We start from the raw sequence: 16,265 nt of genomic DNA on the forward strand, positions 1-16,265 counted from the left end.
TAAAATCAAAGTTACAGACACACATCACAGTCTAAAATTGGGTGATAGCTTTGAAAAGGTTCCCGATTACACCCAAACAAGTAAAAGCAGACATCTATACATACCGGCATCATAAGCATTCACATTCAGCGGTGCGCTAGATCAACTAGCAAAGATTTGTCTTTCACCAAAACACATTCGTGGTGGAAAACAAATCACGAGGCCTGACACAAACAGTGTTAAAATGTGAGGAGATTTAACAGATGAACTGACCTCGGCCTCTCTGTTACTAAAGACGACCCGATTCAGAAGGTAAGCAAGGATCTGAACTTAAAAACTGACATGGCACTTTCATACAGACACATGTGCTAGCGGGTTTGCATCAGGTATTGAGGCTCCAGCTTCAGTGACTGTGGCAAGAGAAAGACAGCAGGATGAGCTTCAGTAGTCGGAGGTCCCGCTCTACCAGCTGTGCCGGAAGATGGGGTGCTTCAGCAGCTCTCTGGAGGGCGAGCGGTCGGAGGGCTGGAGCTCCAGGCAGCGCAGGGTGACGTCCCGCAGGCCTGGTGACAGGTGGGGAGGGATCGTGGGTGCTGTGGTAGCACTGGCGATCTGGGAGAGTAGATTGGATTAGTTTGGACCAAACAACACATTTAAAGTGAGACAGGAGCTTAAATATACACACACAAATCTATACATGTCAGTGCTGGGGAAAAATACAGTAATGCTTTATTTTAAGGTGTCCTTGTTACACATGTTATATGTAATTAAGATTTTAATACCAATTAATTATGCATAATTGCATGCAGGTAACCTTAAGCCAAACCATAATGCTAATTTTTTCAGTTTGTTGGTTAGTTTTATGGAGTTGTTTATATATATATATATATATTTATTAGGGTTTGCACGACTACTGATTTCTACTAGTCGATTTTTTATTTTAAAAATACTCTAGTTACTCAACTACTCGTGGTTCTTGCTACTATAAATGAAAAGACATTTTTTTTTATCAATAAATGCGTATTAATTCATAGCCTTATGCAACAATTACATATATAAATTGTCAAAACTATTATGACATTACATATTTAAATTTTTATGTAACAGCCAGTATTTGTATTTGTGTCTGTAACAATCACAACATTTTTCGTATCTGCATTCGGATACAATGTCGTACAGTACTTGATAAGACCGTTATGGCTATCTTTTTTTCCCATAGTTATCACTGAATAAGTATGCCGTGTTAAACTAAAATAATATTTATCATGCAAGCATTTGGACACGACTGGAACAATTCAAAGCGCATATTTTCATTAAATTAACTCTTTAAGCAAGTCTTAATGTTTAGTGAACTTCACTAAACAAATGTGCATGTGCCGCACAAACCAGCAAAAGATAAAGAAGCAAACATGTAGGACAAGTAGAAAATGTATCTGTATCTAAGCTGATTATTAGCCTGGTCTCAGAGAGAACTGGTTTTTGAGATTTTGAGACGCGCAGTGCAGCTGTGTGATTGGTGAGCGCGCTGTGCTTAATCCATTCATTGGTATCATAACGTAAGGTTTAAAGCATTGCCTTTTAAATATTTACAATAGAACGTGTATGATGTATTATTATAGGTAATATTATTCTTGCCAAGCTCTGATTTCTGAGAGATGCACAGAGAGACAACAGCAATGCTGTGTTTGATTTGCGCTCTTTTCACTCATAAAGTTTACATTCATTCACTTCACACTCGTGACTTTAGAGGTCTGTGTATAATATTGCGCTGACCCCCTGACTCTGGACTGTGCCAGCTTCAGCTGAGTATTCAGGCAAAATTATTCCTTGTCTCTTATTCATTTTTGAAGCCATTATCCGTGCCATTCGGAATAAGGAATTTGGCTTCAGGCACACCACTATTTACATATTTTAATTTTACATGCAACATAGATAAGGTCATAGAAAGTAACAGCTACACACAGTATTGTAATCCTAAAATTCACGTCGTACTTGCAAACTCTTTGTACGCATTATGGTTAATGCATGCTGGAGTAGTCGATTGTTTCCGACAGCGCCGACTAGTGGTTGAAGTAGTCGATCACTCGACTGGTCTATGCAAGCCCTAATATATATTAGCCGTGTAGTTTTTCTACGGTTAAAAAAATGCTGGGTTATTTTATTTTTTTTGACCCAAATGCTGGGTTCAGTGTGTTGGGTCATTTTATTGGGTTATTTTTATTATATTTCTTTTTACACAGGTGCTGGGTAGTTTTTCCTGTTTCCAGTTGTTATTATTATTATTCTTTTTTTAACCCAAATGCTGGATTCAGCTTGTTGGGTCATTTTATTGGGTTGTTTTTAATATTTTTACCCAGGTACAGGGTAATTATTTTTAACGCTGGGTTATTTTTTTTTCGACCCAACTGCTGGGTTGAGCCTATCTCTGACAAAACAACACAGCCACTGAGTTACAGTCAGAGCATGGGCATTCTGAGCCAAGTTCATTAATAAAGTCTTTACTGTGCTGTAAATTATATTAGTAATTCATTCACTCAAACAGTACACTGACTGAACTGCTGTGAAGAGAGAACTGAAGATGAACACCGAGCCGAGCCAGATAATGACTCGTTCACGAGTCAAGAACTGTTTCTGTCAGACGCGTCCGATTCGAGAACCGAGGAGCTGATGATACTGTGCATGTGTGATTCAGTGTGAAGCAGACCGACACACAGAGCGTCTGAACCAAACTGATTCTTTTGGTGATTGATACAGAACTGATTCTGTGCTAATGTTATGAGCGCAGGTAAACCGAAGGCTTGAATCAAGGGCAATCAAAAAGAACCGGTGAACCGTTTTCTTCAACCGGTTTATTGAATTGAACTGTCCGAAAGAACTACTGGTGATCCGAAAACTGATGCAACCAGTTCTTGTTTTGTTTGTTATCTGGCTCGGCTCGGTGTTCATCTTCAGTTCTCTCTTCACAGCAGTTCAGTCAGTGTACTGTTTGAGTAAATGAATAACTCCGGGATATTGGTTTGTTTGAACTCAGAGGGAGTGTCAGCCACATTAAAAAAGTTAAAGTCATTTGTGGATTAATGCGTATTGGAGACGTGAACCGTTTAAAACGATTCAGTTCGATTTGGTGAACTGGTTCAAAAAGATCCGGTTACATCGAATGATTCGTTCGCGAACCGGATATCACAAACTGCTTTGTTTTGAACTCTCTCACAACAGACACGGAAGAGAAGACAATGATGAATAAAGTCGTAGTTTTTGCTATTTTTGGACCAAAATGTATTTATTCTAACTGACCCTCTGATGTCACATGGACTGCTTTGATGATGTTTTTCTTACCTTTCTGGACATGGACAGTATACCGTACACACAGCTTCAATGGAGGGACTGAGAGCTCTCGGACTAAATCTAAAATATCTTAAACTGTGTTCAGAAGATAAACGGAGGTCTCACGGGTTTGGAACGACATGAGAGTGAGTTATTAATGACATAATTTTCATTTTTGGGTGAACTAACGCTTTAAGGCCACTTCAATCATCATGCAGTAAACCCCCTCCACCCCCCCCAATCATAATTTCCATAATTTTCCAAACCCCGTAGGAGCCCTGATATCTACACAGTGTTTTGATCTTAAACCGAGTGCACACACTGTTCTCACCTTGAAAATGAGTGCCAGGTGGTTGGAGTGTTTCTCTGCGTTCCAGGGCGGCTTGGCACAGGACATCTCTATAATAGCACAGCCCACACTCCAGACATCACAGCTGCGCCCGTACTGCTGTCCTCTCAGCACCTGCACACACACACACACACACATCACAGTCAGGGGCGTCATGCACTCATGACTTCTGAGGGGCACTGGGGCCGGGGGGTCATGCCACAGACACATGACAATGTGACACAACGTTTCCAAACGTGTTAACTATATCAGGAAATATCTCGATTCTCAAACATGTGTAATTAAATGCGCTTTGCACCTTTATAGATTATGTTATTTGATCAGTAAATGGTGATGGGCAAATAAGACTAATTGTGATACAACTACACATAGCCTACCCGACTTTTCACTTGAGTAGCAGATATGGCTGTCATGCCATAAAATGTGTTTAATACGACTTTGCATTTAATGTGAATTTATTTAATAACAATATTGTACGTCACTAATTATAACACTTTCATTTAACAGAGAGCAAAGTAGATAAATTAACAAAGAACATTTTCATTCAGTCTAGCTAGAGTTCAGACCCTGTTAAAAACTAACTCAGCGATGACTCATCTGAACGTCTCTGATTGGTCATTGCATTCATAAGCTGGTGTCTGATTGGTTATCGTGCAGCGCTGTACAAACGAGTCGGTCTCTAGCTCAGCGCCAGTCAAAGCACAAACGCAGATTGGAATTTAGCAACTAATGCTTGGCTGATCTGTCCTCTTCACAGAACGGGGGAGATTCTGTCCTCTCTCATCAATCAGTGACTGATTTACTCCTTGAATGCACAGTCACCCTCGCAGCATGAGTCACTGTCTCTCTCAGTCCTCTGCTCTATGAATTTCCAAAATAAAAGCCCTCAGAATGAGCCCAGTACACTTGTCAGTAATTCTCTGACATTTCAGAGTTATTAGTCATGGAGGGCCAGACAGGACAAAACTGTGCTAATGTGAAGTAAGTAACTTTTCTTGCCCTGTAAGCTCTGGACATTTAAATGTCTTAAATGTCTTTCCACAAAACCGTGGTCAAGTCTGGTGACCTCTGTGTGTGCTGTTCATAGTTTCGTGGCCAGTCAGGAAAACAAGACAAAGTGGATTTAGATCTCAAGTTGAAATTAAAGTAAATTGGAAGTCTTTTAAAGCAGCCACAATTGGCCGACCCTTAAGTCCGTGTTGTTATTGTGAGCCCAAACTCTGTTTAATTAGGAAGCAGTTCAGCTGGCCCTGCCTCCCTCAGCAGTGTATTCATCATTGAACCTCTTCAAAATGAACAAGCTTTCTTTTGTTTGGGAAGGTCTCTCTTTCTCTCATTCTCCAACCAAGCCACCAGAGCTTTGAGCAGAGGCTAACGTCTTTACGTATGTGAATTAAATGGACTCAAGCAAAGCAACTAATGTGCACATCAGTGTAAAACCAGATGGATCTCTAGTTTTCTACATTAGCTGCATTATAGCATATCAACAAATTCTGCAAACAAAAGAAACATTGCAACATACGGTGTCCCATTTGAATGCAGCATTTGAAGCTTTAATATTGAGACAGCTGCATGTGTGTTTAGTGTTACAGCAAGTATTTACCATAGTGTAGTATTGCATGTTTAGATTCAAATGTTTACCTCAGGAGCCATGAAGGCAATGGTTCCCAGGAGCTGCCCCTGAAACTCCCCTGCACCCGTGCCTTTTGAAGCCAGACGCGCCGCTGCCCCAAAATCAGCTATCCTCAACCTCTGACCCGTGCTGTCTATTAGCAGATTGGCACCTGCAGTGACAGAAACATGCAATAAAGCTCTGCTCCTGCCCATGTAGAGAGAGACCCTCAAATTAACAGAGTTTCTCCACTTGTTCATCTTAGAATAACTGGGTTTATCTGAAATGCATTCTGGGATTGCCCAGGGGTGGATTGGGGTGGGCAGTATGACCAAAAATTCAGTTTCACAGTATGAATAACAATATATTTCACCATATGGTTATTAACTTATGTAGTTATTCTGAACATAGACAAAAAGGGCATTATATGATTAATAAATTCAATACTTTAGAAATAAAAAGTACTTCACCCTGTTTAAATATTTTTTTTTTTTGTTATAAATTATTTATTTATTTAGTAAAAACACACTACAGCTCCCAGCTGATTGATATTAAATGAAACTTTCAGGTGCAATTAAACTTTAATCAAGATGTTTCTGAATTATTTTATTAATAAAATGTTACGGTTTTATTTCAATCAGTTCATATTTAAATATTTTATATTGAAAAATTCAATTCATAACATATATGAATTGAATAACTATATAACTATTAATACTAGTTATATTGTTTCAATTTGTTCCCTGCTGTCTGCTTATTATGCTGTGTTTTAAGGGGCTTGTATTGCTCTTTTTGTGATATCTGGCAACCCTGCACCTGGAGCTTTAATCAAAGAGGGAAGAGTTCAAAAGTGACTAGGAGGAGAGCAAAAGTATGCAAACTGAACATCCCCTACTGTATTGTTAATGCTGACTGAGTAGTGTAAACTATAACCGTGTATTTGAGTAAATGTGAGTAAATCTGATCAGTTAATTTGAGTGCCTGATTAGGTTAGGAACAAGCTTAAAACACACCGCAAAAAAGTGGAAAAGTCACTGCCCTCTACATCCATCAACACAAGAGCATTCCTCCTAGTACAGAGCTCCAGTCGCTTACCTTTGATGTCCCGGTGGATGATCTGGTTCTCGTGGAGGTAAGCCAGACCACGCAGAAGCTGCTCGGTGTAGTTGATGACCACTCCCTCCTTAAAGGCACCATACTTATTTAAGAGATGAGACACAGAGCCACCTAAGAAAACAGGAGTCTGAGTATTACATTTATGGATTAGGGCAAATCAGTGAGGAAAGTAGCCAAAAGGATCCCAACACTACCTATGGTACGGTCACATTGTATTTTTTACGGGGGAATCCTTTCAATTCAATAAGAATCCACTCAGTTTGTAATTTGTGTGAGGACAGATTTCGTAATAGCTTTAAGTTAGTCATGCAGATGCACCACCATCATCAAGAGAAAGCTGCTTGGATTCAAACTGATAAATGGACCTGTTTTGCACACAAAATTATGTGACCGCACCTTTACTCTCTGCATGATTGTGGACAACCAACCTGCCATCCACTCCACAAACAGGTTGTAGTTGTTCTTCTCACAGGTTGCTCCAAGCATCCGGATGATGTTGGGGTGGTTGAGGAGGCCCATCATGCGGATCTCCTCTCGTAGTGCCTCCACCACCTCTTCCTGCTCCGAGGACGTGTTCCTCACATACGTCACCTGAGGAGTAAAATTCACAGTTCAGTCTGCAAGTGGCTTGTCTGAGAAAATGGTAGGACTGATCAGTAACCTTTTCAAAGGTGAGGCTTGCAACCTGAAGACCATGAATGCATGGTGATAATCTCTTGTGAAGTGCTGGGTGGTGTGTGACAGATATCCTCACCTGTTTGACTGCCATCAGAGTGCCAGTGCCCACATCCTGAGCCTGGTAACATGACGAGAAGGCACCCAGGCCAATCTGCTGACCTTTGAGCCATTCCTTGCCCTCCCGGTATGGCTGCTTCGCTTTGGTATGACCAGGCAGAGTCTCTGGTGTCTGATCATGAAAAGCAAAAATGGGGGAAAAATTGAAGCCACAAAAGGGGTACAACAACTTGTCACTGGGGCAGTACTCTGAAAGGAACATCTTTGTACATTATTTACTGCTAAAAGGTTCATTGTAGCACCTTATGAGGGCATTTTAATACTTTTAATTGCGAACAGTAAAATGAAGTGATGCAAAGGCCATGTATGGTAAACCATACTCTGAATCGGTCCTCAGCATGTCACCTATCCAAGCACTGTTCATTAACTTCTCCTGCCACTACTAAGACTTGAACCTGCGACCTCCACAGTTTACAAGTTTATAAGTCCAAGTCTTTAACCATTAAGCCACAACTGTCCCTATAATAGTAGATAAGATACAACATTGTCCTGTTAAGGGTACTGCTCCAGTGACATGTGCTTGTACCCCTAAAGGTAAATTATTTTCATGACAGTGTACAAACAATTCACCCTCATTTTTGGGGGCGAAGTTTATTAAGATCATGCACTCACATCCACCTGAATAATGATCACGTCCTCTTCTTTCTCCACCTGTAACTGTGGGATGACAGGCAGGGCATCTTGTGACTCAGACATGGCCATGATCACCGCCAGTGCCTCCTCTTCCTCAGCTTCCATCTTCTCCTTGCACTTCTGGTTCTGGGTCACGTCTTCGCTGTACGTGTCGTCGTCTGTGTGCGCCTGCTCTGGTGACAGCACTGCCACTTCGGACTGGAAGGTGACCGTGCTGTCTGCTGCAGGGATGGAGGTGTCCAGCAGGTCCTCCATGCTGGAGCTGAGATCGGCCGAGGCGTCTAGACCGTGGACTTTCTCCTCCACTGGAGTGAAGACCGAGTCCTCGCTGGGGATGAGAGTGGATCCGCCGCTGCAGACCACGTCGTCTCTGGACCTGACCTCCTGAAGGTCCAGTCTCATGTTGCTCTTCGTCCCTGGGCTTAAAGCTTTAGCTCCGTCAGCGGGACAGGGGCGAGTGGGTCTGGGCCGGTGGATCTGACTCGAGGGCAGTGGTTGAGCTTGGGTGAACACTGGCGAAGGCAGCTTCTCCGGCTCCTTACAGACGCCTCCGTTTAATCCCTTCTTGCGCAGGTTAATCTGTGAGGACTGGGTGAGCTTGTTGGGCATAAAACACTGCGGCAGGGCTTTGGGGTTTTCTGGAGGGAAGGCAGAGGCGTTGGCCATGGACAGAGAAGGAAGGTTTGGAGGATGACCGGATGACGGGGAGTTCAAACACTGACTCGCGGGTCTGTTTCGGGGCTGAACGGGGGGCTTTGGAAACTCAGCAGGGCTTGTGACGACGTTTGAGAGTCTCTCTGTTATATCGTCCACAGGAGCTGAACAGGCTTGACCTGAAAGCGTCATCTTGGTGGTGGTCTGCTGTAGATCAGGGGTGGGAGAGTTTCTCTCGGTGGTGCACGGGGAGTTCTGGGGGGCTGCGGGTCCGAGGAAAGCGCTGGAGTGTGAACTGTGCTCGGTCTGCAGGTCGTCTAGTCCCAGGTGGATGGCGTCCAGGATGTCCATCTCCTCAGCGATGGCCAGGAGACGGCGGCGCATGCGGGCGTAGTGAGTGGAGCTGGTGATGTTGAGCATGTCCAGGAGCTTCACGAAGACATGAGGCACACGTGCGACCATACGGGCGGCGCTCAGGAAGACCCGGCGAGAGAGTTTACCCACCATGGAGTGAGAGTTATCGATGGACTGCAGCGCGAATCTCAGAAGAGGCAGCAGCTTCTGGTACCTACAAAAGACAAAATAAATGCAAAAAAATGATTTTCAGTAAAGCACTTTACATACAGAAGGTGCAAACCGGTTTCCCTTTACTTTTTAATTCAGAAGCTGATAAGTCAAGTAATCAGATTACTTATTTCCAGTAACTAGTAAAGCAATACTATACTTTTACATTTACAATAAAATATCCGAGTTACTTTTTCAAGTTTTTTCCAAACTTTTTCATTTTCTGATTAATTTACATATAATGTTTTTCGGTAGAAGCGCGTGACATTCTTTAGCCCTATTTGGATGGGATTAGTTTTACGGGGTAGATGGGTAATGTAATTTCACCACAGGACATCTGTAATATTAATGGCAGATTCGCACTGATTAGAAATCACAGTTAAACTATCAGAAATGGGAGGGGTAATGATCAACTTTTATAAGTGTTCATTCTTAATAAATTAAGAACAGAAGCACAATAAGATTTGGAAGCATTTCTGTACCTCTCCACAATGTTTTGGGCCTGGTTACAGTCTCCGCCAGACAAGATATGAGGGTAGAATTCAGCAGGAAACTCCAGCAAGAGCCTGTCGATCAGACACAGCCGACCCAGCAGTGCTTGCCAGTTACTGGCCTCCGTTTTAGAGCCCAAGATACAGTTCAGGACATAGTCAACTCCACCGATACCAATAGAGCCTGGTGGACAATCAGAGAGGAAAACATCTTTATTTAAACTGCACTGCTTAAAAACTCATCACTCTTTCCAAACCTGTGTTTTAAAGTACTATTTTATACAAGGCATTTATAATAGCTTTATAAGAGGTATACTTGTTATTCATTAAAAATCTTCTCTTCTACCATGTCTCGGCATACATAAGCAAGATTTTTTAGAGCTATGGTGGAGTGTTGGTTTATCGGTCAATATCAAATGTAAGCTTCCTGTTTCTCACACAAGGGTTTATGTATATATGCATCACGATTTGCACACTTATGCACTATTCTACTTGGTATACTTGTGCTCGTGATATACTGTGTAAACAGTGTGGAATATGATTTGTACCTGCTTTGAGGATTTCCCTCCCCACAGCGAGCTCCCCCATCTGCCCTTTGCACAGCTCCAGGAGAGTGGAGACGGACAGCTGACTGGTGCGACTACACACACACACACACACACACACACACACACACACACACAGAGCGTTAACTCACTCCAAAAGAGCTTTTAAAGCAAACAACGACGTGAGGCCTTTTTCTGAACTGATACAGGGTGAATTTATTTTCTGAACAAATATAATATTCCAAATAAGGGTGGTACTTGCTTATCCAAAAAGTATTGATTGGATAAAAAAAAAAAGCAGAATTGAAAAACATTACGGTGTGGTGATGCCCACAACAAAAAGATTATGAAGACAACCATTATTACCTTTAGAATAACATGCACCCCTAAATCATTCACAATAAGACCAGGAAGGTGTGTGGTGGAGCAAATAGTACACATTTTAATTTCATACTGAAAACTTGTAAAAATATATAATAATAGCACTCCAGCAAACACTAAAATGCATTATTCATCTGTGTTTGTTACAGTGCCTGACCACTAGGTGGCGATAGCTTGTTAACTTTGATCTTCTGATTGTTCACATCAGGGCAGATCACTATCAATGAGCTCATTCTCCTCTGTGTATTAAAAGCAGGCCCCAGTCAGAGCTGTTCAGGTGTGTACCTGTTAGCGTCCGCACACTTGAGCAGGATGGTGTCCACCACGGGCCGCAGCAGCTGCTGTAATCGCGTCCGCTCGGACACCGAGTGACAGGGGGTGTACACCAGCATCGCTCGCAGGGTTTTCTGAAAAAAAACATCAACTCTTAACATGGATCAACACAAGCAAAAACAAACCACGGTGCCTTGCGTTGTGGATTCTCTAGTCTTCAAGAAGTTCTCAGTCGCTTTAGCCTCGTGATCCAAAGAGAGCTGCGCAATTAGTTGAAAATATTGAAAGTGTATATAAATTAGCTGCTGTTCTAAACAAAAAGTAGCTTTAAAGAGTTTCGGTTCAAAATAAAAGCTTAATCATTTAACATTTAAAAACTACGAATTGGTCACTTTCTTTCTAAGGTTTAATTCTGGCTATTAACAAACCATTAACTACGACTTTTGCCTGAATCTCTTAATTTGCTGCTCATTAATAGATAGTAATGTAGTTAAGTTTAGGTATTGTGTAGGATTAGAGATGTAGAATATGCTCATGCAGATAATATGCTAATAATAGGCATGCTAATAAACAACTAGTTTAAAGTGAGGATTGGTCCCTACACTAAAGTGTTACTGAAGAAAGCAATAAATATTAATGTTGTAATTTTAGTTGTACTGCAATTTTGAAGAAAAAAAAAAAAAAATTAATTTTACAGTAAAACATTACAATATTATTATTTTTATTTTGTTGAATAAATTTAGTTTTAGATGTTAGATTTTTGGCCAAATTGCAGAGCCCTACCAACAAGTACAGCAAACATGGAGCTTTTATTAAAAAACTATGTCAACAACAACATCACAATAATATGAAAATGTTTAGTTTTTTTTCCTTTCTCCAAAACATTCAGACTTAATTTTTTATTTAGTTTTTTTTTTAGTTTTGGAGTGCTATGTTTCTAAAGGTTTCTTCAATTTTGATTGAAAGTCACACAACCTGGTAAACTGGCCAAGCTTTTACAAAGTGACCGATTCTGATTGACATCAGCAACAAAAGCAGCAGTAGTTAAGTGTTTGGCTGTGTTTTATTCTTCGCATCACCACAGCGGTCAGGACACGGCTGTGAGTCTCTGGACTCTACAGCAACAGTGAGTGTGTGAGAAAGAGTTCACCCTGACCCTGACTCCAGAGAGAGCTGGGAGTGGTGACTGATAGCACATCACACTGGAGATTAACCCAGCATACACTCCCCTCATGAACACAAACACTCTACCGCCTACACACACACACACACACACACACACAACACTAAAGGCTAAAATCCTGGCTCAAATAATGCTCTTCTCCCCGCAAAAAAATAACTCCAAGTCAGGAATAAATAGTGAAAAGTGAAATTTTAACTCGCCACCTTTAGTGCACGAGCAGACTTCACTACGCTGCAGTGTTTACAGAGCAGTCTAACACAAGGTAACATCCCAAAAGAGTATTTTTAGCTCATAGAGATGGCCCTCTTTTTGGTGCGTGTTCTAAGAAATCTGAAAAACTGCTGGAAAGCCCCGAAAGGACAAAACGCTTGTTGTATTTTTAATAGAGGCGTCTCACTGGAGCACAGAGCCCGAGGGAAAGACCATTCCAGGAGTCCGAGCAGCAAGAGCTATTGTTTTTTGTTGTTTTGTTAAAGGGAGAGAAATAGGTTAAGAGACAAAGAAAAAGAGAAACCTTTGTTTTCCAGCTTCAGTCTGAGGATCCCGCTGTTTCCAGACTTCCTGGTTTGAAGTGAACTTTAAAACGAGCCAGTGTGGTTCAGTGCACTTTAGAGCTCAGTACGGTTCTGATAACCCCTGATCAAAGTTGACCGAAGGGAGAAATCTTATCTAGACTGCTTTATATCTAGCAGAAATACACTGATATCAGCCAGAACCAAAACTAACATTTTGGCACAAGCTAATAATAAAGTATTAAGGGCCTGATTTGTTTTATTTCCTGGGATTTTTTTCATTTTTGTATTGGCTGAACAGTGTTAATGATAACGTTTTAAGTTTAGTTTAGCTTTCTAAATACAATAATTTTTCATCTCACGAGTATTTCTGATGTAAGTGAAGAGCATCTATGGTTTCTATTGATATGATTTTGAAGAGTTGATCTCTGATGTGTAATCAGAGGCATTTCAGTTTTATGATTCACTCAATATTGCTTGAAATACTACTCAAAATGACAGTGCTTTTGCTCAACACATGGCCGAAAGACAACGTTTTGATCCAAAAGCCATCTACTTAAACCTGTCTGTGCTGATGACCGTAGGAGCTCTTGGTGAAGAGTTGGTGCAGTATTGTGCAACCTCTCTATGATCACAACAGAAGCATCACGCTGTAAGGTCTCATGTGACTGAAGTGTTCACATGATCAGCAGAGGTCAGACATGTGAAACACTGGTCAAGGAAGAACGCATGTGACAGCGCTCCAACAGTCAGCATGCACGACACATAATAAAGACTGGAGCATTTAAATAATAAAGACTTCTGCTTCACTTAAGTGCTTAAACAACTCAGAAAGCATGCACGCTATGCATGTAACCAGAGAAGTAGCACAGGAAACCAGTGCAGCCTGATTAATGCACACACTGATTCACTGTCATGTCTAACAGGCAATGCGCTATGGTACTACTGACAGCATCATTGATGTGATGTTTCTGTGCTTTGACACTGTTTATAAGTATCCTCAATTTTCCTTTCAGGGACTCTTACAGATTCTTGCAGGTTTGATGAAGGTAACAGACTTTTTAAAGAGCTTTTTAAGAGTGAATAAAGAAAATTATTTGTACTGGAAATCAACAATACTGAGGGGGAGATAAATGTATTACTTCATGCAGCATTAAAATGCCATGACTTCATGAATTTAAGTCTTCCTGCTCTGACTGAAGTCTTTTTAAGGCCTTAATTTGCAGAAGGGTGAATTAAGACGTGCGGAAACCCTGCCAGACACTTTAGCGGAGGAAAGGGTGGTGTGAAGAATACAGAGGTGTAGCATCTCACCAGTGCTGCCACATAGACTTTGTAGACGGGGTCAGCGCAGACCATGGAGAGCACGCTACAGCAGGACTCCACCACCACGTCTCCGGACACCTCCCCTGCAGCTGTCCCAAGCCCCGCCCCTGCACCCGCCCCGGCCAATGAATGCTCGCCGTTGGCCAAGAGGAGGGCGCCGCTCACGTCATGTGACAGCCGCCGAAGAGCCATTTCTCTGATGTTCCAGTTTCGGGAAAAGAGACAGCCGACCAACTCCAAACCAAACACCTGAGAGAGAGCATGAACACACAAAACAACGTTCACAATCAACAGTACGAGTAAAAAGTTCTCTTGCAGTGTGTGAGTTTTGCCAATACTGATCGCCGGCAATTATTTTTATGGCCAATTTTACTAAATCAATCCTGTTCTGCCTGTTTTTAAAGGGACAATCCATCCAAAATGAATTTCTGTAACTTGTAGGACTGACTGACTTCTGTGGAGCACAAAAGATATTTTGAAGAATGTTGGTAACCAAACCGTTTCAGTTCCCACTGACATTACTTTGTATGCTCATACACTGGAAGTCAATGGTTAATAAAACTAGTTACTCATATTCTTCAAAATACCTTCTTTTATGTTTCATAGAAGAAAGAAAGGCATGCATGTTTACATACAAAAAACATAATAATTTTTGGCCAGACTATCCTTTTCCGAAAAGGAAGAAAAAGAAGGTCTTCTGATGGCTTTGTAATAGAAATTGAAGAGTTATCAGTCTGGAGAAGGCTGCAAAGACATTTCTAAGGGCTCTTTGGCTCCAACAAACCACAATCAGAGCAATTTTATCCAAATGAAGAGAGTTTGAAATAGTTGCACTAGTATCTGGTGACTTTAAGAGGGCGATCACCTTCACACAAGTGTTATACAATGTCCTAAGTGTCTTTTTTTTGTTCATGAATGGTCATGTTAATGCATTTTTGTCTGAAGCACGTATAGTTTACAGGTTGAGCGCACCTTGATCCAGGGTTCGGCGAGCTCTGTGTATGTCTGAGGGATGTGCTGCACTCCATACTGTGGGAGCGAGAAGTCCCCGTCCTGCCCCGTTCTCGAGCTCTCGGTATGAAGGGATGAAGACGCTGAAGAAGCAGCAGCTGTTTGACTCTGGGAGTGGTTTGTGGTGCTTTCCACTGTAGATGGTGCTTCATAACTACACAGAGACACAGCTATCAGATTATGTGTCCAAGTGACATCCACAATACACTACTGTACTTTTTTTCTATTGCGCTTTCTATTCATTAAAGTATAAAATATACATCTATAAAAAAGGACCATGTTACACTGAAGACTGCATTAATAATTCAGCTTTACCATCACAGGAATGAATTACAAAAACTGTTCATTTTTATTCTAACAATATTTCATAATATTACTGTTCTTGTATTTTCGATCAAATAAACACAGCCTTGGATAGACTTCTTTCAAAAACAAAAAGCTTCTGAACAGTAGTGAACGGCATAAATCACATCCTCACATCTGCCAACTGAAGTATCATGATACCATGTTTGGTTGTCATGTTTCTTATTAGCAGAGATAATTCATTTGACTTTGTCTTCAGGCAAACCATTCAAAACACAGTCCTTTACTATTTATTATAAGTCATCTTAAATGCATTAATGCATGAATGTAAATTCAGTCAACTTTTATTCTAGTAAATATTTTGGCAGCACAATCTAATATTTAATCATTGCAGTATTTACATTTAGAAAAAACGGCTTGGGTATAGAAATACTGGTCAAAGTATTGGAAGCGAACAGCTCCATGCACATAATTAACATATGTTTGCAGTGAAGTGGTAACTGACTGTAGAAGACAGGTTACACTAATGGCCGCTGTAGTGTCTCATATCAACAAAACCATGCATGCGTAAGGTCTAATACTGCAGGAACACCACAAAGGCAACAAACCAAACCCGTGGTTTGTGTTCTTGAAACCTGAGATGGCAAGACGATGATGTGTAGCATAGCTTCCTGACAAATGAAGGGGAATTACTTCATGAAATTAGAATAATTGCGGTTTCCTAAAAGAAGAAAAATCAGGATTTGGTTTCATGCGTCTCTGTGTGTGGGGCGATTCTCTGGATGGTTTGCGGGAAGTTGGAAAACACCAAACTCCGACTAGCCGCTAGCATGTCAATCCGGGGGAGCCACACAAACATGGCTGGTGCCGGGCTGTCTCGCTTACCTAACCACCAGAGAGGAGTCGACACCAGACTCGGTGATGACCTCTACATGACCTCCTCTCAGGGTAACTCTGAATGAAGCATCAGCACTGGTTTTGCCAGCTTCATTAGTTAGCGCTGTCTGCCGCTCTGACAGCTTGGGCTTGATGGCGGCAGCTTTCTTAAACTCCATCTGTGTTTGGGCTTGTTGTGTCCAATTAGCATCAGGCCTGCTTGGGTTTATGCAAGCCTCTTTTCTTAAGGGTCCACTAGTCGACTGCACACCTCCTTAAATACGCAAATATTTATGAGGTACTCTTTCCTAATGCTCATAAAACATCTGTAACTGTTG

The 16,265-nt window shown here is 41.4% G+C and overlaps 1 protein-coding gene across 2 annotated transcripts in view; it reads right to left on the reverse strand.

The window, feature by feature from the left end:
• Positions 1-278: 278 nt before the first annotated feature.
• LOC132127411 (mitogen-activated protein kinase kinase kinase 1-like) overlaps positions 279-16,265 on the reverse strand; it is a 51,710-nt gene continuing 35,723 nt past the window's right edge. Inside the window, exons 9-20 of one of the 2 annotated variants that reach the window (XM_059539266.1) lie at positions 14,710-14,902; positions 13,726-13,986; positions 10,729-10,850; positions 10,066-10,157; positions 9,509-9,701; positions 7,794-9,030; positions 7,135-7,287; positions 6,809-6,971; positions 6,360-6,491; positions 5,294-5,436; positions 3,635-3,766; positions 279-591 (exon numbers count right to left, since the gene is read on the reverse strand). In XM_059539266.1, the coding sequence (XP_059395249.1) occupies positions 442-591; positions 3,635-3,766; positions 5,294-5,436; positions 6,360-6,491; positions 6,809-6,971; positions 7,135-7,287; positions 7,794-9,030; positions 9,509-9,701; positions 10,066-10,157; positions 10,729-10,850; positions 13,726-13,986; positions 14,710-14,902 (2,971 nt within the window). In that variant the 3' untranslated portion in view covers positions 279-441. Of the gene's footprint in view, positions 592-3,634; positions 3,767-5,293; positions 5,437-6,359; positions 6,492-6,808; positions 6,972-7,134; positions 7,288-7,787; positions 9,031-9,508; positions 9,702-10,065; positions 10,158-10,728; positions 10,851-13,725; positions 13,987-14,709; positions 14,903-16,265 lie in introns of both variants that reach the window. The other variant, XM_059539265.1, reaches the window with a different exon arrangement.

This window comes from Carassius carassius, chromosome 45, assembly GCF_963082965.1.
Source record: "Carassius carassius chromosome 45, fCarCar2.1, whole genome shotgun sequence".
Classification (NCBI taxonomy): domain Eukaryota; kingdom Metazoa; phylum Chordata; class Actinopteri; order Cypriniformes; family Cyprinidae; genus Carassius; species Carassius carassius.